This window comes from Bos grunniens, chromosome 7, assembly GCF_055505025.1.
Source record: "Bos grunniens cultivar Pamir isolate PY7600 chromosome 7, Bosgru_T2T1.0, whole genome shotgun sequence".
Taxonomy (NCBI): domain Eukaryota; kingdom Metazoa; phylum Chordata; class Mammalia; order Artiodactyla; family Bovidae; genus Bos; species Bos grunniens.
Window position 1 is genome coordinate 46,976,240 of NC_141171.1, and position 22,516 is coordinate 46,998,755.

Consider the following 22,516-nt stretch of genomic DNA (forward strand, 5'->3'; position numbering starts at 1 on the left):
TCTGGGGAATACCATGTGGACAGACACACAGAGAGGGGAACAAGGATTTTGATTTGGGTCTTTATTCAACAGATGGGACTCCTCCAGTAAACAATCTATGGGCATCCACTCCGATCTTTGTCTGGCAAAAGAGGGAGGCCAGAGTGAAACAGGGAAGCCAGGAGATGGCCCAGGAAGATTCTCTAAAGTGCTTTGTGGGGTTTAAGGGTCACTATTACTTCCCAAAGGCCCATACTCACTCAGGTTGTCCAAGGAGAGAAATCATTTCTTAGACATCGCACAATCCCAAACCCTATGTACTCCCCCACTAGGCCCTGAAAGTGGGAGGATCATATAATTTATCAACCACACTAGAACTCTTTTAAGAGCATGGAAGGGAACCCTCTTCATAATTATACTGGGATGACTGTCCTAGACCTGGATTATCTCAGGAAACCAGGACATAGGGTCAACCTACTAGGAGTGTCCAAACCAAGATCTAACTGTGCTCAAGACCACTTGCCTAGACCTGGCGGTATAGCTCAGTGGTAGAGCACATGCTTAGCATGCATGAGACCCTGGGTTCAATCCCCAGTACTGCCATCTTCAGGCTTCCCTGATGGCTAAGATGGTAAAGAATCCACCTGCAATGCGGAAGACCTGGGTTTGATCCCTGGGTCGGGAAGAGCCCCTGGAAGAAGGCATGGCAACGCACTCCAGTATTCTTGCCTGGAGAGTCCCCACAGACAGAGGAGCCTGGTGGGCTACAGTCCATGGGATCCCAAAGAGTTGGACATGACTGAGGATCTAAGCGTAAGACTACTTGGCCACTCTGTGACTTTGGCCAAGTTACTCAGTTTCTCTTTGCCTGAAACTCTTCATCTGTAGAATGGACTAACTAACATAGAGTTTGTTGAGAAAGCACTCAAGTATTGGTGGTGGTGGTGGTTATTATTTTTATTAAACTTTATTGCCCTGCAGAGTATGGGAATCAGCCAGGCTGGTATCTTAGCAGCTGTAAAGGAATTGAGGGATATTCTTTCTGTCATCATTTTCTTGGTTTATAATACTTTTTGGCTTTACTAATGCAAATACTTAACTCTTGTCTGTCTTTTCGGGCCATTATTTCCAGAAGACAAAAGCCTTTGTAATGTAGAAATGATTCCTGTGCGAGGGCTGCTTTCAAAGACACAATGGGTTGAAAGAAAGAGCCTGTTGCTTCACCTTCCCTTTTGCTCCTGGGGGAATATCCTTGCATATTAGATGAGTGTCTCATCTGCATCTAATTAGACATCCTACTACTGTTCCCAGAATATCAGCTCTCTTCGTTGTGAAACAGGCTGTTTATTTTAAATCCAGTTCTGAATTAATTTTTTAAGTCAACATCTTGATGGTTTCAACTTGTTTCTGACCAAAACATTGAGTTGAATTTGATATCAGAGTCATTTTGCTTATTCCACGTATTTGGTACCTGTGTCTTCTGTCATGTCTGACACTCTTTGTGACTCCTCCATCCATGGAATTTCCTGGGCAAGAATATGGGAGTGGATTGCCATTTCCTCCTCCAGGGGATATTCCTAACCCAGGGATCGAACCGGAGTCTCCTGTGTCTCCTGCATTGGCAGGTGGATTCTTTACTGCTGTGCTGCCTGGTGGTGGTGGGAAAAATCTGTGACCGCTTCTACTTAGACTGAATTTGTGTCTATCAGAGGTGGGGCAGAGCAGCGATTCCACAGCTGTGGGGCTCACTTTGCTTTGTCGGATGAGTGGGAGAAGCCCTAGGGGAGCATGTGGCTGTCGTATTCTGTTTCTGAAAGACGAAATGAGGCACACCCGAAGCGCATGGGGCTGTGCTGCTTGGCCATGTGGCCCAAGCTCAGTGGACGATGAATCTCTACTTAGTCAACAGTAGGTGAGGCCTGGGTGAGGGCACAGTATAGTCTCGTGGGCTGAGGTCGGCAGGAGCTCTAAGACAGCGTGTCCTCTTGGGGCAGAAGCCTATTCTGGAGCCCGACACAAGGGTTTAAATTCTCCGTCTACTGTCTACTAGCTTTGTGAACTTGGGCAATCTGTATTCACCTTGCTAAGCCTCCGTTTCCTCATCTGTAAAGTGGAGCTAAAGGACAGACTCCCCCTCCCCCCTGCTGTGGTGGTTACCAGGATTGCATGGGATAAGGCTGCAAGGGTCTCACCACAGAGTCTGGCTCAGAGTAAGTAAGGACTGTACCAGTTCTATTGTCCCTGTCTCACACAGCCCCCCGGGAACTTGGAGAGCCCTTGGCGGAGGCTTGCTGGCTCTATGCTGCCTTCTGGTGTCATGAATTGTCATGGCCTGGTGTGGAGGAAGCTGGGAAGATGTTACCTTAACACATTATTATCAATATTTGTTTTTATTTATTTATTTGGCTGCACCAGGTCTTAATTGCAAAATGTGGGATCTAGTTCCCTGACCAGGGATGGAACCCGGCCCCCCTCCATCGTGTGTAGTCCTAACCACTGGGACCAGCGGGGAAGTCCCTTAAGAGTAAAAAAATTGCTTTAGGTTTTATTGCTTCCTTAAGCACAAGCTGGAATCAAGATTGCTGGGAGAAATATCAATAACCATATGCAGATGACACCATCCTTATGGCAGAAAGTGAAGAGGAACTAAAAAGCCTCTTGATGAAAGTGAAAGAGGAGAGTGAAAAAGTTGGCTTAAAGCTCAACATTCAGAAAACTGAGATCATAGCATCTGGTCCCATCACTTCATGGGAAATAGATGGGGAAACAGTGGAAACAGTGTCAGACTTTATTTTTTGGGGCTCCAAAATCACTGCAGATGATGACTGTAGCCATGAAATTAAAAGACGCTTCCTCCTTGGAAGGAAAGTTATGACCAACCTAGACAGCATATTAAAAAGCAGAGACATTACTTTGCCAACAAAGGTCCGTCTAGTCAAGGCTATGGTTTTTCCAGTGGTCATGTATGGATGTGAGAGTTGGACTGTAAAGAAAGCTGAGTGCCAAAGAATTGATGCTTTTGAACTGTGGTGTTGGAGAAGACTCTTGAGAATCCCTTGGACTGCAAGGAGATCCAACCAGTCCATCCTAAAGGAAACCAGACCTGGGTGTTCATTGGAAGGACTGATGCTAAAGCTGAAACTCCAATACTTTGGCCACCTCATGTGAAGAGTTGAGTCATTAGAAAAGACCCTGATGCTGGGAGGGATTGGGGGCAGGAGGAGAAGGGGACGACAGAGGATGAGATGGCTGGATGGCATCACCCACTCGATGGACATGAGTTTGAGTGAACTCCGGGAGTTGGTGATGGACAGGCAGGCCTGGCGTGCTGCGATTCATGAGGTCGCAAAGAGTCGGATATGACTGAGCGACTGAACTGAACTGAACTGAATGACTTCCAAAATTATCTGTTCAACTTTTCAAAAACAGGAGCACAGGGGAGGGTTCTAAAAGTAGTATGGTGTCTTCTTGTGGGAGAGTGAGCAGAAAACCTATGATGGGCTTCCTTGCCAGTGAGGTTAGGGAGGTCCCAGCCATGGTTCCCTGGCAGACCAGACATGAGGTGAAGAAGAGGGAGAGGAAGGGAGACGGATGAGCTGGAAGCAGAGGTTGGAGCTGTGCCTGGTTTCCCTGGACGTTCAACTGGGGCATGGCTGGTATTCCTGAGGCCCCTGTGAATTCCCTCACATCTCTACTTCCTGCCCCAGAGCTCTGTTTCTGCTGGCCTGTCTCATCGCACATGGACACAGGAGTCATGGGCCACGTCAGGGACAGGATGCAATCAGGACTTCCTGCCGTTGCCTGAGAACAGCTTACTATTTGCCAGGAGCCCGCTCCAGATTGATAGGCCTTGGTCAGAGGGGGCCCCTTCTCTGAGACTGGGTGGGACACCTCTTTGGGGTGTCCCCAGAGCCTGCCATGTAGCCATCTGGCTTAGTGTTAGACTGATAGGAAATTTCAGCAGCTTCTTTGTCTTCACTGTGGACCTGTTGTTTCTAGAGGGGTTGTCCCCAGCATCCAACAGTTGGTGACGCATAGCAAATACCTCATGATGGAGCAGTGGCTGGCTCGTGAATGAGGCAGTCTGCCCTTGAGGGTGACGGACAACACCTCACCAAGCCTTGGCTCCCCTCAGTGCTCAGCAGAGGGCTTTGCTTGCAGTGGTGTCTCCGTGAGTGAGTGCAGGATGCACGTTCTCAGGGGACTCCCTAAAACTAAGATTAATTCCTGGTGTTTGAGTATGTCCTAAGAGCTATCATAGGTTCTGGGAGATTTTTACAAAGAGGTGTAAAACATAGTCCCTGGTGTCTAAGACTATGTCTTGTTAGCTGTTCAAGTTCAAATAAAGGCATTAAATTGTAGGAAAAGTCCTATAGTAACGCAGGACCCAAATGGGCCATCCAGATGGGTGTTAAAGTTGATACCCAAGTGGTAAGGCAGGTGCCATGGGCTTGTGGTGTGAGAGCTGCACAGAGCCCTGTGCTGGGGCTTCATGCTCTGCTGTTGCCATCTTGAAATTCTTCAAATTTGAACAGAGGGCCTTGCATCTTATTTTGTACCAGGCTTGCAGTTGTGTAGCTGGTCCCAACCCCAGTTATGTATCTGGTTCTGGCTGCAGGTCCAAGATGATCAGGAAAAGCTCCATGAGGGAGGTGTGGCTGGGTACAGATGAGCAGCAGAGCTGGGCTGGAGCTCTCCTAGGATGCGGTCGTCCTGGTGTCAGGTCTGGGCAGCACTGCGTACCTGCTCAGGACCTGCCTGTGGGAAGAGTGCGGAGTCCGGGACCTGGTGTTTGGATCCTGAAATATGCCCATGTGTGAGGAAGCAGTGTGGCTCTGGAGGTGGGGCCTGCAGGGGACCTGGTCTGCCTGTGGGCAGAGGAGCGTGTTCACACCTCCCCAGGGAGGCCCAGGAGAACCGCTTAGAAGGCAGCCTGGCTTTGCTTTGCCACACTAGAGTTACCCTCCTATCTGGAATGCAGTGGGTGGATGCTCATAAGGCTGCTGGGAAGCTCAGAGAAGAGAAACAATGAGAAGCAGTTCTGTAAGCGGGAAAAAGGGTGTTTTCCCTGGAGCCAAGCACAGTTCCTGGCACTGCGGGGCCCTGTTGATGTTTGGCAAAGTTTGGAACTGAGAGCCCGTTCTTAGTGGTCCAGCTAGTACCTGTCTGTTGTAGGACAGGGTCCAGGTCATCCACGAAGCATTCCCAACCTCTGTTCTCCAGGGGCACACAGTCTCTGCAGGGGATGAGATGTTTGCCCATAAGACCTCCGCTCCTTCCACTGACACCCTGGGGCTTGAAGTCCAGCTCTCCTCACTCTTACTATCTGCGTTTCTCATGCAAATTGTGTCCCCTGTCTGGACACCTTCGACACAGCACTTCTGGGAGGGTAGAGAATGAGCAGCAGGGCCAATCCCTGGGCTAGTGCTTGACCTGCTGTTGGGGGCATTGTTACTGTTATTAAGAAACCAGTCAGTGACTTGCGAGGTCAGAGAAGGGACAGGACTCATGGGCCAGCAGGGCTGGAGGAGGAGATGCTGGGATAAAGTAGAACCCTGAACTCGAGTCGGGAGATGAGTGTAGTGTGTCTAGAGTGAGTGGAGGGCAAAATTTGCAACTCAGGGATCGGCACCGAGAATCCTACACCCCCGGTCGTCATGCCGTCAGGTGGAGAGGCCTTTGCATTGGCAGGGCTGGGCTTGAGAAGGGTGGGATTTGGGGGAGACCAGGGAGGATCCTGCAGTCAAGTTTCTTATGGGGGCCCTGTTCTGGAGAGGCCCCACCCCAGCACGGTGTGCTGATCTGGGGTCAAGAGGTCTCAGAGCTCCTGGGAGAGAGGGGCTCGGCCTCTGCTCTCCCCCGCCCTCACACTGTGGCTCCCCTGTTCTGCCTGTTGGTGTCTCGGCTTCCCTGTCTAGTCTCCCTTCTTTCCCCATTAGGGAGGGAAAGCAGGACCACACCAGGCATTCACGGTCACCCTGCCCAGCATGGCCTTGGCCCACCCTGTCCCGTTTCTCTCAGCAAAGAGACTGCCAGCCATTGCAGTGGTGTGAGGGGTGACCCTGGGCAGCTTCTGTGACTTCTCTGGGCCTTAGTTTTGTCAGGTTCACACTTGGTGGGACTTGGTAGTGCCAGGAGATGACAGAAAGGAGGCAGAAGCGCCCTGCTGAGGAGGTGCTTGGGCAGGGTCCTTGCTGTGCGTCCTGGCAGAGCCGGGAAGCCATCCTCAGAGGTGGAGAGACATGGGTGCCTGGCTCCTGGTGAGGCAGACAGAAACTGCAGAGCCAGGCATGTTCCCTTGGGCAATCCTGTGGAGAGTGGGGGTCCAGGTGGGCACAGAGGGGCCTGTTTCGGGCCTGGCTGACTGGGATACGTGAAGTGCGGGGCCGTGGACGGTTTTTGCAGAACACGAAGTGGCCTGGTCTTGTGGATGTTAAAGGAGTTCACGTTTACCGAGTGAGTGTTCACCGTGCCCCGGCATCCTGAGTGCTTCCCCTGGATTGCCTCCTTCAGTTTCCAGAAGCTCCATGAGGTGTGTGCACACATCATCTCCATCCTGCCGGAGCAGAAAGGCACCTCCAACATCGCGCTGGCTGTGGCTCCCACACAGCCTGGTCCTGGAGCCCTGGAACCTCCAGGTGGGCACTTCTTGCCTTTGCCTGAGTCCCACTAGAATCCTGGGGCCCTGGGCCACAGGGCTCCTAACTGGTCCCCTTTCTGTTCCCTTCCCTAAGTGGGAACATTAAATTGACCCTACTTTTCTGTTCTGATGAACCTGGCCCAGGTGTGGGAGTCAGGCAGGGAAGAATCAACAGCCTTGAGACCTGGGTTTCTGTCTTCAGGACATTCCATAGCGGTGGCAGTGCTGACTGGTACCTGGGAAACACCAGTTTTCCTTCCCAGTACCTTTGTCCCTGTTTATTCAGGATGTAGTAAACATTTGATTGTCATCCTGCTTTAATTAAATAGAAAAAAAAGTCAGTACTCTAGAATTTTGGTACATTTCAAATATATTTTATTACTTTTCTTTTTGTCTTAGAAAGAATATCAAACCTGCATGCAATGCTAATGGTTCCTGACATTTACATAGCATATGACACCATAGAGCAATGCGGCATATAACGAAGGGGCCCATGTAGGGCTGGCCTTCCTAAGAGAATATTTACAAAGGGAAGGGCATGTGGTCATCTTAAAGAGGACTGCACCAGAAGACTGCACTGTTTAACACTGAAGGGTTACGTCGGGAATCACAGAGAGATTGCTTTAGTACTGCATATTCCATTGTCGAGAGGGAAAGAAACAGGCTTTGAAGGCTCTTGCTCGTCAACAGCACGTGTGTCTGTAGTTGTATATTGTGCATGTATTTGTATAGATTTAAATTTTCTCCTAAGATTTTCACTGACAGTGTCAGTAACTTCAGGGGCTTTCAAAGCATTAAAGATTGAAGCGGTGAATTTTTCACAAATGCTCACGTTAGAGAGAAGACCCAACCCCTTCCTTAAGGACCATCTATCTGCTTCACCATCTGAGGATCTTGGAAATGTTTTCAAGGATGTGTAAAAATTAACCGCAGGGATGAAGCATATTTCTCTGACAGCCAAACTTGAGTTCGTCAAAGAGCAGATGCAGAGAAATCTGCTCTGGCTTGCCCTGTGACTGGGGCCGCTGCCGAATCCCCCCAAGGCTGTGACCGGCTATGAGCCCAGGAGAGCTCGTGGCCCCTGTGCCGAGGCGCCAGGACTTCTGAGTGGAAGCTTCCTGCACTAGGAAGGGAGCGATGCTGTTATGAAATGTCTCAACCAAGTTCCCTGTTCCTCCCAGGCGCTTATAAAGCTCAGATGTACAGTGATGTCTGGACAAAAAAAAAAAAGCATTTTTTTTTTTAATACAAAGGAAAGGCATGAGTTTCCCCACTTTTCAGTAAAAAGCGGCTTGTGATGAAATCTGGAGCGCAAGAGAAGGATCTCACATCTGGAAGCCTTTTGCACACAGCTATAAAATGTAAAAACTGACCCTCGGTAAAAAGTGCTTTGTAACAATATTTAATTTGTGTCTTATGCCTGTGAGAAAGAAAGGGTTTGTTTTTTGAATCTGCAAAGTCCTTTGCTTGTTTCCCAACCGGTGTGAAGTTTTCCCATCAGGGATTTTTCACCCTATTCTTCGTAGACCCTGGGAAGAGAAAACACCCACGTCAGTGGCTCAGGACATGAGGCAGGTAACACGCAGGCTGGTGTCTGAGCTGCTCTGTTCCTGGCCTGGGGAGTGCCTCTCCCAGGACCGCAGGAGCCGGGGAGGAGCAGGGACATCACAGAGGAGGCCCTCACATGGCCATGAAAGCTCCCCTGTACCCAGCTTTGACCTTTCTAAACAGCCTCCACCTCTGCAGTTTCTTTTTATCCTCAAAGCTCTAGGAAGCAAACCTTCCTGGTGTATGAGGAGACCAGGCACAGGAGACTTAAAGTCAGCCTGATGCACACAGAATGTCAGTGGTGGGAATGACATCTGTCTCCAGTGTGGATGCGGAGGGGAGCGGACAGGGGCACCCCCGCCCCCCATTTAGGCTTGTATCTTTGTGTTTTGTCAATCATACGTGTCCTCCAGGAAAAAAAAATCCCACTTCTAGCAGGCAGTGCCTCAGACCCAAGGATGGTTGGCGGGGCTGCAGCTGTCACCAAGGCCAGGGGTGCCAGGTCACTTCCTCTAGCAGTTACCAGGCCTGCGAGCGCTCCCGAGCTGCCTTTTCCCCTCACCTCCCCAGCCAGCTCTGTTTAGGTCCTTAAATTCCTTCCCTCCTGCCTCATGGCTGCCTGCCGTGGGGCCACATGTCACATTCAGAGAGTCCATCACTCCCTCTGCCTTGGTTCTGATTTCTGAGTAATTATGCACTGAAATCAAATGCCTTATGCTTCCGCTTCTGGTGGCAGTGAAGGCTCTGGGCTCTGAGCTTCTAGGAGCTCTCTAGTCTTGCCCATAGCCTGGGTTGGCTGCTGCCTTACCCTGCCTCTGTTCAAGGTTCAGCATTCTCCTCTCTCTGCAAAGATGACTTCAAGATAGTTCCTTTATTGGGACTTCCCTGGCAGTCCAGTGGTTAAAATTATGCATTCCAATGCAAGGGATGCAGGTATGATCCCTGATGGGGGAACTAAGATTCCACATGCAGTGCGGTGTGGCCAAGAAAAAAAAGGAGTTCCTTTGTCTCCACGGAGACATTTTCAACCTTTATAGAGGAAGGGGAGGTGAGGAGGACAAGGAAATGCCCACATCCTTTTCCAGGACACCTCGACATTCTAGGAAGGAGGGCATGTGGTGCTAAGTCACTTCAGCCGTGTCCGACTCTTTGTGACCTCATGGACTGTAGCCCACCAGACTCCTCTGTCCATGGGATTCTCCAGGCAAGACTACTGGAGTGGGTTGCCATGCCCTCTTCTAGGGGATCTTCCCGACCCAGGGATTGTACCCATGTCTCTTGTGTCTCCTGCATTGGTGGGCAGGTTTTTTACCATTAGTGCCCCATGGGAAGTTAGGAAGGAGGGATGAACTCCTTTTGTAAAAAAGTGATAGGAGGCCTGGAAGCAGAGGTGCCCTTATGCTCTCATCCATGGAATCTGCAGGAACAAAAAAAGCAGGGTTGCATGGGCCAGACCTGCCCCTTTTCCTCAAAGCCCAGGTGGAGGGGTAGGGGACAAAGTGCACAAAAGCCTGAATCTCCCAGCAACCTGACGAAGACTTGCCAGCGCTTCTGCGAACTGGCCCTGCAGTAGCCTCGTTCCACTTTTGATGACGCAGGGCCCGGAGGGTGACTGGACGGGACTGGACAGGACATGTCCTGCGTGTGTCATGTGAGCTGCCTGCCCTGACCAGAAAAAGGGCTTCATTCTCATCAGATTTTATAAAAAATCATCTCTCGCTCTCATCACTTTCTATTTCAAGCAACTGCAGATGAGGCAGTTTTGGAGCAGCACAAAAGGCCCAGGTACTGGGGATGGGCCCAAGCGTCAGCTACTGGAGAGCTGGTCATGGGCAGAGCTTAGGCTGGAAGGGCCTGCTGGTAGGTGGAAGTGGGGTGGGAGGGCGGGGCTGGCACTGCTGTAGGAGGTCACCTTCCGGTGACACCAGGAGACCTAGCTCCCTGACTTGTGCTCCCAGGCGAGTCACTCCCCACCCGCACTGAGCTCCCCTGTGGGATGAGGTGCAGGCCCCAGCTCCTGAGGAACTCACCTCTGTGTGTGTGTGTGTGTGCATGCACATGTGTACATGTGTGTGCACGCTTCCTAATCATGCTCTGCGAACACAGTGTAAACAGTCTCTGAGTGTGTGAGAGGCAGGTCTGCTCCAGGACAGGCTCACCTTTAGGAAGCACAGGGGAGCCAGGAACTTGTCTGCCCTTTGAGGACAGACATGGGACCTGAGGCGATCAGAGCCAGGAAGATCTGACTCGGAAAGCTCTTTTCTGAAAATGGGGAAACAGCCCGAAGAGGGCAGACATCTGTTTCAGGGCTCTGGTCAGCTGGCCGTTGCTGCCCCTTAGGGTAAGAGTGGCTCTGATTCTAAAGGGTCAAGCCCAAGGTCCTTCCCTGCACCTGCCGCAGAAGGAGTGTATCAGGTTTCTGGGCAGCAGAGGGGCATGGGGCACCTTGAGGGAAGATGGTGTGGTTGGCAAGGAGTTATCCTCATCATCATGTGGTTGTAGCCAGTTTTAGAGTTAATGAACCTTAAGCAATTGTGTTTCACCAAACCACACAAATCACCGAGAGATCCACGCCAGGTGTTCATCCAGCCGTTCGACCAGGGGAAACTAGGGGTCAGAAAACTTAAGTTACCTAAATAAGGAGAGGAATTAAGACTATCACAAACTTTAGTTCACTAAAGAACTTTCGATGCTTACAGCTGTCCAAGAGAGCAGTAAGTATAGCACTAAGTGGTGAGTTCCTTGTCCCTGGGAGTACGTAAGCAGCATCTGGGTATCTGCTTACTGTGACAACTGTGGTGGGCATTCATGCCTTAGAAAGGCTAGATGACCTCGAGGGAGTCGAGGATCTGGCTTTGGTAGCATAGTGGGAAGGAAGGTGAGGGGTGGTGGGCCATACCTGCGCTTCTCGTTCCAGGCGTTGTACCATTTGATGAACCGCTTGGTGCTCTGCAGCTTGGGGTGCAGGCAGTGCTCCTGACCCCGGTACCTGGACATGCTCTTGGTGGTGATGCTGAAATGGAGGAAGGTGAGGTGGAGGATTGAGAAGCCAGAATGACAGCCCCTCCGTGTGGCTCCCAGTCAGGACACTGAGAGACTGTGGCCTCCTTTCAAAGCGCCCTACCCATATGTGCCCTCCCTGGTTCCTTCATAAAAGTTTCTGGTTGTCCCCTTAATCTCTGACTCCACATTCAGGTCTAGCCTTGTACAGAGTGATGGGCTGTCACTTTTTCTGCTGGAGCCCCCAGAGTCTGGGAGAGTCCCTCCCCACCCCCCACAGCACTCATGCCTCCCTTAGGGAACAGATGTCAGGGGACCCTTCCAGCTTCTCCAAACCTGGGATGGAGACGTGGAAAGAGCTAACGCCAGCATGGTATATGTGCCAAGACCTCATTCCTTGGATTTGAGGCACTCCATGGCTGGGCTTGAATGTGCTGTGGTCTCTGTCTGATCTTCTAAACCCTAGTTCCCTGGATCCTCTGCAGATTGTTCTGGGGCTGGGCATTTGTTGACCTTGAAGCTGTCTTGTTGGCCTTGAAGCCCATTCTGACTCCTGAGTGTGAAGTCCCAGTTATCTCACCCTTGGGAAGGAAAATAAGACTGCCCTTCAGGTCTCTATCCACCAGTGTCCCAACACCAGTGGAGATCTAGCCACATGGTAGAGAAGCAGGTGGCTTTGTACAGAGTGTAGAGCCTGGGTTTGCATTCCAGATCTATCTCTGGGAGCCTCTTTGAACCCAGTTTGCTCATCCATAACATGGGTATAATGATAGGACCTACCTCTTAGGGTTATTGAGATGGTTAAAGATATAATCTATGTAAATTGCCTAGCACCATGAACAGTTACTGTTATTAGCCATTGTCATGGAAGACAGGATGGCCAAGGAGAAGCCTTGTGAGGTCCAGGCTGGGAGCGGGGGAGGGCAGGAGAGGCTGCTGCCCAGAACTGCTGTGTCCTTCTCGGCCAGGACTGGGCCAGGGTGGCAGGAGCTCAGGTAAGGAGGAAGGATGGTGTTCAAGAATGAGGGCCCAGCTAGTGGACATGGGAGAAGGGAAGGCAAGAGGTGAGGATGCCACTCCCTGGGAGGTCGCACGCAGGAGGGAGGCATGCTGGGTGCTGGGGTGCAGGCTGAGGGGGCAGAGAGAGCTGGTTGGAGGATGGGGTGGGAGGAGTGGCAAGGGAGGGAGTGCAGTCCGCTAGCACTCTGTGGGTTCCTAACTGAAGTGTTAGGGTGCCCGGGCCAGGTTCTAGAAAGGATCAGGGTTGCCATGAACTCTAGGTCTGCCAGTTGACCGGGAGAGGAAATCGAATTGTGATACCGCAGTGGGGACAGAGTATTTATGGGCAGCCTGTTCTCTTCCCTTCCCTGTGCTCTGAGTTTCCAGGGCCCTCACCATGGCCTCAGCCTCCCAGGGCAGGGACAGGCCTTGTGCTAATGCCAGGTGGCTGGGTTCTGCCTTCGCCAGCCCTCTCTATGAGACCTGGGACTGCCTGGGTCCCTCGTGCCAGATCTCAAGCATGGGGCACTGCTGTGGAGTGGAGTCCAATTCCCTCCCCCGTAGTACCTGGTCGCTCCACAGAAATTTAGCCTGTGTGTTGCTCTCTGCCTACAATGCTGCTTTTGCACTTGGAATAAAAGGCTGTGGCCAAGCCAGATAAAAACCCCCTCCTCAGTTAGGTCAGTGTGCAGGCTGAGGATCCCACATCCTGAAGATTGGGGCAGCAGGGGAGGACCCCACGGAGCTCAAATGCTCAGTCATAACACGGGGACTTGGAAACTTAGTTGTGGGGTGAAGACATGAGGATTTCTGCCCCCAGCAATTATGCAGAAATTCTGGGCCCTGTGTCCCTGTCCTTAGCCGTTCTGGGGTACTGAGGGTTTCAGTAAGAGCTCAGGGGGTACGTGAAACAGATTGCCCTTTCTAGAATCTTGACTCTCCTGGATCCTTCTGAGTGCAAGGACTCCCACTTGCAAAGCAGGCTGCACCCTGAGCCTCATCAGAGATGTCTAGGTGACACAGGGTGAGCTGGAAAACTTTCTTTAGTTCCGCTTTGGGGCTAAAAACCTGCTTTGGCCAAAAATGCTGGTCCCTCATGCAGTCTGAAGAGCTCTAGGAGCTTAAGAAGGGAGAAGACCTCCAGCTCTTCAGGGACCGGGGTTGGGTCCTGGGTGTGAAGTGGAGGTTTAGAAGAGGGTGTGTGCAGGGGTGTCCTGAGACCCCTGCAAGTTTTCACAAGGCTACATAAAGCTTTCTCACACACTTGCCTGCCGTCAGTTTCCTTTCTATCCTGAAAAGTGTAGCCACGAAAAAGAGCAAGCCTGTTGACGGCAGGTTCTGTCCTTTGGAGATGTCACTACATCTCATATCCTATTCCATTTCTCCTGTGAGGACTCAGTAGCTCAGCTTGGTGCGTGGGGCATCCTTCAGCACTGAGAGGAATGCAGAGTTAACTTGCCATGTCCCTGTCATTTTCAGCCTGAGAGAGCTGAAAACCCTGAGGGGCTTGTAGCTCTTCCCTCAACTGTGTGACCTCTGGCCCCCTACCCTTTTCCGGTAGTTTTTCTGGACCTTGGTCTGCAAGGTAAGGGGCGGACACAGGAGTCACTTTAGGTACCCAGGAAAGAAGGCAGAGGGATTCAGCTCAGGCCCAGTATTTTCTGAACTCCCCTAACTTCAGCGCCACTGTGCAGCCCCCAGGTGGCAGTGGGAGGGGTCGGGGGGTGGGTGGGAGCTGCCGTGCAGACACTGTGTGGAGGCCTTTGGGCCAGCAGGGCCAGAGAATGGAAGGCACTTGCCCAGACTGAGAATAAAGTGTGTCCTGTTTCTGGGGGAGGGGAAGAGGGGCCAATGGTCCGTGGCAGATATTTGGTAGCGGGTTTGCCAAGGGCTCCCTTCCTGGCCAAGAGCGTATTGATGGGGAAACAGTGGTGCTGGCCTCAAGTGGTTAATTGGGAAGGCAGAGGAGCAAGGAAACTCAGTGTTCTCTTGCTCTGCCCCACTTTTTAAAATATTCTCTGCATCCCCACCAAGCAGTGCTCCAGCCTCATGGCATGTTAACCCCAGCAGAGCCCTTTCCACAGGAACCCGCAGAAGTCCAGCTGGTGTTGGAAGAATGAGGAATCGCTGGAAGCCAAAAACCAGATGGCCATAGTCCCCCATCCAGAAAAAGGCCCTGAAAGGAGGTTCCTAGGACTTCAGACAATGTTTTAATCTCCCCAGTAACAGAAAGGCAGCATGCCTCAGTTTGGGTTCAAGTTTACTAGTTCTGGGTGTATTTTGAGTGACTTCAATCTGGTTGTTCTAAGTTGGCACAGGGAAACCATTTAACCCTGGATTGTCCTAGAAAGGTGGACTGTGCCACACCTAGGCTATGGCTATCCGTCGCACACCTAGCAAGGGTGAACTCAGGGGAGAGGCTGTTTCCGGAGCACAGTACTGTGACCCTTTTTTCAAACTCTTCCAGACTGCCGTGCCAGCGTCCTAAGGACTCGCTGGGCAATTGCAAAGGCTCGCCAAGGCCTTGACAAAGGCTGAGAGAAAGGTTTGTTAGGCTGACCCAGCCCCAAGTTGTGCCCCAGCACCGGGTTTAAGAGCAGCGCGCACAGGCTCACGGCGAAGAGCGAGAACTCACATAACCATCTTCTCCTCGCAGTGCGGGTACTTTGGCTTCATTTCCAGCTTCTTCACGTCGCTGTAGCGGATCTTGGGTCCCTTTCGGGAGCACTTGCATTTGGACCCTGAAAGAGAGATCGCGCGGGGGATCGCTCAGTTGCGCGCGGGGTCTCCGTCGCAACTCTGACCACCCTAGATGCCCGCCCAGACCCTCCGGGATCCCGGGACGCTTAGCAGTTGGCGCCGGGGGTTCCCCAGGACGGGCCGGGCAGGCGCCCAGGGACCTCCCAGGAACTCACCGTCCACGCGCGCGGCACACAGCGCCAGGAGCAGCAGGAGCAGCGCGGCGGTCAGGAGCCTCATGCTGGCCGAGAGGCGCGGCGCGAGCAGGTTTTCGGGGAGGGCGCCCGCGCGTCCGTGTGCTGTGCTTGGCTCTTTCTGCCCGGAGCGCGCCTCCCGGCTCCGCTCACTCCCGCTGCGCCCGTCGGTGGGAGCTTCGGGGCTGTGGCAGCGCGCTGCGCTGTGCGCTCGGCTCTGGGCTCTCTCCACAGCCTCCCTCCGCCCGCCCAGGCCTCTTTTAAATCCGCTCCTGCCCTCACTGCGAGCGAGCTCATTAATATGCAGAACCACTCGGTGACTCACTGAGATTTCTCAACGCGGCGGGGGGAGGAGACCTTCCCCGCCCGCCGCCCGCCCCGGACCGCGATCGCAGCAGCGCACACTCGGAGCCACGCGCGCACTCGCTCCTCCAAAGCTCACATCCGCTACCCTTTCGCTGTCACACGCTCTCTCCTTCACACGCTTGCACACCCAGGGTCTGGCATGCACACAGAGCCAGTGCCCGGCGCCACTTGACGGTGGAGAGAGGCTGCCTAAGGGCACGGCTCTTCTGATTCACAAGGTTCCCTCTGGCCTGCTGTCGTGAGCCGCGAGGGGAGACCCAGGCCCGAGGCCCAGATTTTCTGAGACCTGAAAGGGATTTGGGGCAGTGCCAGGTGTGAATGCCAGCAGGCCTGACTCTAGGGCGTGAGCTGTCTCTATTGGGCCAGCAGCCCTCGTGGCCAGAGCACAGGCCAGGTTTGGAGAGTGGTCACGGGAAGGATGTACAGCAGCGCAGCCGTGTCCTGTGATCCTGGAACTGGCTCAAAGAACGTGTGTGAGACGCTTGGTTACTCTGAAAGGAAGGCTTCCAAAAGTATGTGGTCCCACAGGCCATCACAGGTTCCACTGTCACATCATTCTCAAAACTTAGGTGGTGGCTGGGCAGGGAGACATGACAGTGATAACCATCTGGATGAAGTCCATGCCATGGACATTGTGCCAGGATGTATGGTGTAGTGTGGACCCAGGCATGATGACAGAAATTCCAGCTCCATGAGTTACCAGTGGTGACTTAACCACTCTAAGCCACTCTCATTGTCTATAGGGTGGGAGGAGTCACAGTGCAGCTGTGAGAATTCCGTAAGATCAGAGGTGGAAAGTGTTTGAGTACCTGACCAGCAGTTAGTGCCCAGGAAATGTTACCTACTGGCATCATTATTTTATGTGTATCTATGATATATTATGTATACTTATATATAGTATATATGTGTGTATATACATGTGTATATGCGTGTCTATGTGCTGTGCTGTAAGTCACTTCAGTCGTGTTGATGTGTGTCTATGTGTGTCTATACATATGTGTATATATATATACACGCACATAAAATTCCATTTTTTTTACAAGTTTCTTTCGAAGTTGGTATTTTAATTTCCTTACTTGATGGGTATTATTGGAACAGGCTCAGAGAGAAGGGCTTCCCAGGTGGCGCTAGTGGTAAAGAACCCACCTGCCAATTTAGAAGATATAAGATATGAAGTTTCAGTCCCTGAGTCGAAAAGATTCCCTGGAGGAGGGAATGACAACCCACTGCAGTATTCTTGCCTGGAGAATCCCATGGACAGAGGAGCCTGGTGGGATATGGTCCGTGGGGTCACAAAGAGTTGGACACGACTGAAGCACCTGAGTACCCACACAGAGAGAAGAAATGACTTCCTAAGATCACATAGCCAGGAAGCAGGTGGGGCCAGGAGGGGCCCTGGTGGTGTGGCTGCAGATCTGGGGCTCCTGTCCCTGGGCCATTTGGCTTCCTTCAGGCCTGTGTGCCCTTCACTTGGTGAAGCATTTCCTTGAAAGACCCGGCAACAGAAGACAGAGTGTCTCAGACTCCGAGGGTCCTTGGACTTGGCTTCCAGACCAGAGCTGGAGCCAGGGCAGAAGCTGCCAGGCTCTGGCAGCTCTCACAGCTCTGTGCTGTCAGTTCAGCAGCTCCCTGGGGGCTCAAGTGCCAGAGAGGATCCTGGGGGGATGGGATGAGCAGGCTGCTGAGGGCTAGGGTGGGAAGAGGCTCTGCCGTCTCTTCCTCCTGAGAGAGCCTTGGCTGCCTGGTGGGGAAGCTGGGCCGTGAAGAGCCAGCAGAGCCTGTGAATGGGCTTCAGGCCATGTCCTGAATCCTATGCAAGCAGTGGTCTCTATACTTAAAGCAAGGCCAACTGATGGGTTTATGCAGAGGATAAGTGCAAGGGAGTGATTTTTGTCATTTATGTTAATTTTTAAAAAATTTAAATAATACAAAATTAGCATGTTTGTTACGGAAAAATCAGAAAACACAAGCCTAAGAAAACATAAAAAATACACACATAATTCCATCCACTCAGCAATCAACACCAAGATGCTACAGTGTTATCTTTGCAAACCCTTCTGTTTTGCTTACCACGCATGTGCATCAGTGGGATCAGCTTGCATGTCCTATATAATAACTGGCTTGTTTTACCTATCATTACATCATCAGCATTGTCCCATGTGACTGGTCTTGCTTCTACAATATCTCTTTTAATGGTATTGTTTGAGGCCATATAGTATAATGGCTAAGAGCTTGGAGTCTGGAGTCAGACTGCCTGGGTGTGAGTCCTAGCTACTAGCTGTGTGACCTTGACTTGTAACCAAACCTTTTTGGGTACTGATTCTCTCATCTGTGAGATGGGAATGATAAGGGTACCTACAGCTTGATAAGAATTAAATGAGATGGTGCATGTAAAGCTTTTAAGGGGGTCTTTTGCACAGACTAAGTGCTTAATAAGTGATGATTATTAGTATTTTGGATGCAGTATGTCCCATTGTATGGGTGCACCGTAACTATTTTAATTACTTGCTCTCTGCTGGACATTTGGGTTATTTTGAATGATATACTTTTATAAGCAGAGCTGTATGACAAATATACTTGTAGCTCAGTTTTGCCATAGCCTTTTAAAACTTGAATCATATCTCAGAAATATAATCACTAGGCCTTGGGGCATGCCCATTTTAAGGCTTTTACTGCAAATTGCCCTCCAAAAATATAGTACTTTTTTATTCTCCAAAGGGAATTTCTTTAATACATGACTTTTGCAGAGCCTCTGAAATATATATATATTTAACAAAATTATTTTTATCATATTTATTTCAAGAATATGCTGATTAATTAAGTGGGATCTAACAGCACTAGGGACCATGGGCATTGTGCTATAATAGGAGGAAGTAGTTGACCCTAAAAATAGGGACCACATTTCTCCAACTTTCTGGACCAGATCAGAGGTCAGACATTCCAGTGTTTTGTCCCCAGGTTTAAGCCTTAGTCTGTGTGTGCTCATTTTTGGTTTGCAAAATATAGCCATTGTATCTTTGCAAATAGGGCTCATCCCTGTTTATGTGAGCAATTCTGGGACTGTGGGTCCAGGGAAGGACAGGGGCCCCTGCTGCTGGTGGGTCTGTGGGTGAAGCTGCTCAGCTGGGAGAAGGAAGAGGGGTTTGACCCTAACTTCAGGGCACAGAGTTTTTACCAAGCTCAAGTGGGAAATCTTTGAGTAGGTGGAGGTTCAAATGGGTGAGGTACTTCTTTGTATGTACAATGGCATCACATGACTTGAGGAGATCCTAGGCATACAGTGAAGGACTCACACATGCCCTGCTCTCTGGAGCTCAGTCTAGTGGGTATGTGTGTGTGCACGTGTGTGTGTGTGACAATGCCACAGCTATTTACAGTCATGCTGGGTTCTATAGAAGAGGCAGACGAAAAGTGTGGGGGCATGGCGGAAGGAGGAAGCAGAAGCGAGGAGCCATCCCTTGAGGAAGTGGAAAATGGGCTGAGACTGGGGATCTGCCCCAGGGTCTTGATGTGATCATATCCATTGAGCATACACTGCACACCAGGCTCCCTGCATGGTGCTGGGGATTTAAGATGAGCAGAGGCAAGGACTTCCCTGGTGGTTCAGTGGCTAAGACTCTGCGCTCCCAATGTAGGGGACCTGAGTTCAATCCCTGGTCAGAGAACTAGATCCCACGTGTCACAGCTAAGAGCTCGCATGCCGCAACTAGAGATCCTGTGTGCTGCAACCAAGACCTCGTGCCGCCAAATGACATAAATGTGTGAGGATGAGTGAGGCAGATGTGCCCCTGACCCCAAGGAGCAAAGAGTCTAGTGGAGAAGAAAGACATTAATCAAGTGACCACAGACACACATGAGATTACCTCAGAGCTAGGTGTAATAAAGGGAAGCTGGTATTATGACCTGACCGGGGAAGTGCCCATTGGGTTGGCATTTGAAGGATGAGAAGGAGTTCACCAGGTGACAGTGGGAGGGAGGCCACTCCTGCCCCTTTCCAGTCCCTGCTCCTCACACAGTGATCTTCAGGAGGACCCCTTGCTTAAAGCCCTTCTGTTCCTGAGCTCACCCAGAGCCCCACTCAAATCCCCAGCAGGTCTCTATGGGGTCTCGTGACCAGCATCCACCACACTGCCTTGTCTTACCCCTCACATGTGTCCACCCTGTCCCCGTCTCAGCAGCTTTGCACCTGCTGGCCCCTCTGCCCAACCTGCTCTTCCCCAGTCAGATGTGGGCAGCTGGCCCTCTTCTTACCGAAGCCTCAGCTCGAATATTCAGTCTTCAGACCCCATTGCACTGGCATCCCCAGCCCTCTCCCTCCCAGCAGTCACTCTCTGTGCCATTGACCTATGTTACTTTTTACATCGTATGGACAACAAGTTCATGTTACACTTTTTTTTAAAAAAGATTTATTTATTTATGGTGTTTTTAAAAGATTTATTTATTTATGGGTTTTCATTGTGGGCTTTCTCTAGTTGTGGTGAGTGGGGGCTGCTCTTCGTTGTGGTGGTGGGGTTTTTCTTGTTTTGGAGCATGGGCTCTGGGCGTGGGCTGGGCTCCAGTAACTGTGGCACATGGGCTTGGTTGCTCTGAGGCATATAGGATCTTCCTGGACCGGGTATCGAACCTGTGTCCCTGTATTGGCAGGTGGATTCTTAACCGTCAGACTACCAGGGAAGCCCTCGCATTGCACTGTTGTCATGTTTGTTCTGGAGTATATCGTGGTCATCCTCTGATTTCCTGGTTCTGTGACGGTAGGTACTGGATCTGTCTTACTCGTCCTTTGTGCCCGCAGCAGTGTGTGGCACGTAGTAGCGGCTCATTCCGTACCTTCTGAGTAAATTTAAGAAGCATGTTTCAGGCAAAAGCCCAGAGATGTGAGAGAGCACTGCTGAGTTCAGGCTGTGTAGACTATAAGGTCATGGGTGTGTGTGTGCACACATGCATGTGTGAGTGTGTGTGTAGGGGGTGGTTAAGGGTGCCCATTGGTAATGCCATATTTCCAGGAAAACCAGTTCTTCCCCAGGGCATTGGCTTTAGAAAAAAGACCTTGGGGAGGAGAAGGAGGTGAGTGAGCAGTAGTGTGGTTTTCTAGGAAACCCCACAGGTATCTGGGCACTGGCCTCCTGAAAGGGTTAAAGGCTAGGCAGGTCTCGCTAGGGAGGCCAGAGCTCCCCAAGCCACAGGAGGAGACAAAGGTACTTTTTTTTTTCAGCATTCCTTTATTACACTTTAACCATGTAGGAGGCTCCTTTAATTCTGTGTTGCTATAAAAACAATCGACAGTCGGCTCTTCCTGAAAGTAACTTTTTTCCAACCTTGAACTGCTAACTGCAAAATAGTACATCTTATTCATGGAAATGCTTTTCTTAAGATATGTTAATGAACTTAATGAGTCTGCATTACTGACTCCATGGACATGAGTTTGAGCAAGCTCCAGGAGTTGGTGATGGACAGGGATGCCTGGTGTGCTGCAGTCCATGGGGTCAAAGAGTTGGACCCAGTTGAGCAACTGAACCTATGTTAATGAAACTATGTATCTTGTTTAAAAGTCTGTTTTCCTTTAAGACTTAGACAATATATCTTGTCCAGAGACATCTAGTTCAGAGAAGGCTCCCCTTGTGCAGATATGTATGTTGTGGGAGAGAGCTGCACCTGGTGGAACTCTCTCAGCCTTGAGGTGTGTCTTTTATCTATGATCAACAGTTTACTAATGAGTATAAGATGCCTTGCAAAAACTGGCAAGGGGGAGGACTCTCCTGCCCCCTTCCAGTGCCTCTTGCTGGGATCTTTCTCTATCCCTGTTGCTTTAATAAAATCTACACAAAACTCTGAGTGACTGAGACTGTCTTTGGTCCCAGGGTTAAATCTTCTTCAGAGGCTATGAATCTGGCAGCACTGTTCACAGTAAGCTATCATCTTGGGGGCTCATCTGGGATCCCAAGACAAAGTGTAAGCTTTCATCTATCACTCCTAAGTCTGCTGAGAAGGTGCATCTTGACTGGTCAAAGCCGGTTTCCCGCCCTGGGAGCTGGGAGACATATGGATTCTTCTCTACCCCTAACCCTGGGCCTTCCCAGTACTGACCTTCTCAGAGGGAGACTCCCTTTGTACTTCCCTGATGATACAGAGCCATCCTAGATTCCAGAACTGAAAGGTGCTGGTGCCCCACCTAGCCTTCATTCTGCAGATGACGATGTTGAGACCCAGAAATGGGGGTGGGCATCACACAAGCATTCCAGAGCATGAACGTCAGCCAGGTCCTGCCCCATCTGCTTAGACCACAGTGAAATCCTGGGCTCCAAAGACCTGTCTGGCCCTGAAAACCACTCATTACAATGGGAAGCACCCCAAGATACCTGCTTTCATTGGGTGGTGTAGCTGCTGGTTGTGTGTGAGCCTGGTGGGTGCCCCATCCTCTAAGCCCCTCCTTCTGCTGAAGTCTGCATGCTTTTCTCTGAGTGTCCAACCCGTGGAACCCAGGGCAACCAGCTGCCTCATCTTTGATAGTTCTTCTTTAGCAGTCTTGTGTACTGACCTCCTTCCCAGGGCCTTGCTCTGAGGTGGAGAGGATGTAGGACTGAGGTTCCCCAAGTTCTTTACATTTGGAATGCTTAGGGAGCCTGAGCATCATAAGCCCAGAAAAAGTGGTGCAGGATGTAGCCAGGCAGTGTTGAATTAGGCTCCAGTCAGTCCCATGGCCAGAGGAGGCGATGGCAACCCACTCCAGTACTCTTGCCTGGAAAATCCCATGGACAGAGGAGCCTGATAGGCTGCAGTCCATGGGGTTGCACAGAGTTGGACACTACAGAAGCGACTTCAGCAGCAGCAGCAGCAGCAGCCCCATGGCAGCTGAGGGTTGACTGAAGGTGCTGTGGATTCTCCCAACATGCGAGAGAATGCTGGCAGCAAATATGACAGACAGACAGGTAGCATTTATTCATTCAACACTACCTCATTGCAGACAGGCATCTTTACTACGTTAAGAATGAAGGAAAATGCATTTTCAAAGAAGGCCCTAATGTACAAATGAGCAAAGGCCATCAGAGGACAA

The 22,516-nt window shown here is 51.0% G+C and overlaps 1 protein-coding gene and 1 non-coding gene across 2 annotated transcripts; one reads left to right on the forward strand and one right to left on the reverse strand.

The window, feature by feature from the left end:
- The first annotated feature begins 510 nt into the window (after window positions 1-510).
- On the forward strand, window positions 511-582 carry TRNAA-AGC (transfer RNA alanine (anticodon AGC)). The gene has a single exon. It is a non-coding gene; the product is annotated as a tRNA-Ala (tRNA).
- Window positions 583-8,005: 7,423 nt separating this feature from the next.
- On the reverse strand, window positions 8,006-15,334 carry CXCL14 (C-X-C motif chemokine ligand 14). The gene is made up of 4 exons (XM_086413621.1): window positions 15,082-15,334; window positions 14,802-14,907; window positions 11,067-11,180; window positions 8,006-8,148 (listed from the first exon to the last, which is right to left on the reverse strand). Exons 1-4 carry the CDS (start codon window positions 15,143-15,145, stop codon window positions 8,133-8,135), a joined length of 300 nt encoding a protein of 99 aa, XP_086269747.1. The 5' UTR covers window positions 15,146-15,334; the 3' UTR covers window positions 8,006-8,132.
- Window positions 15,335-22,516: the final 7,182 nt, after the last annotated feature.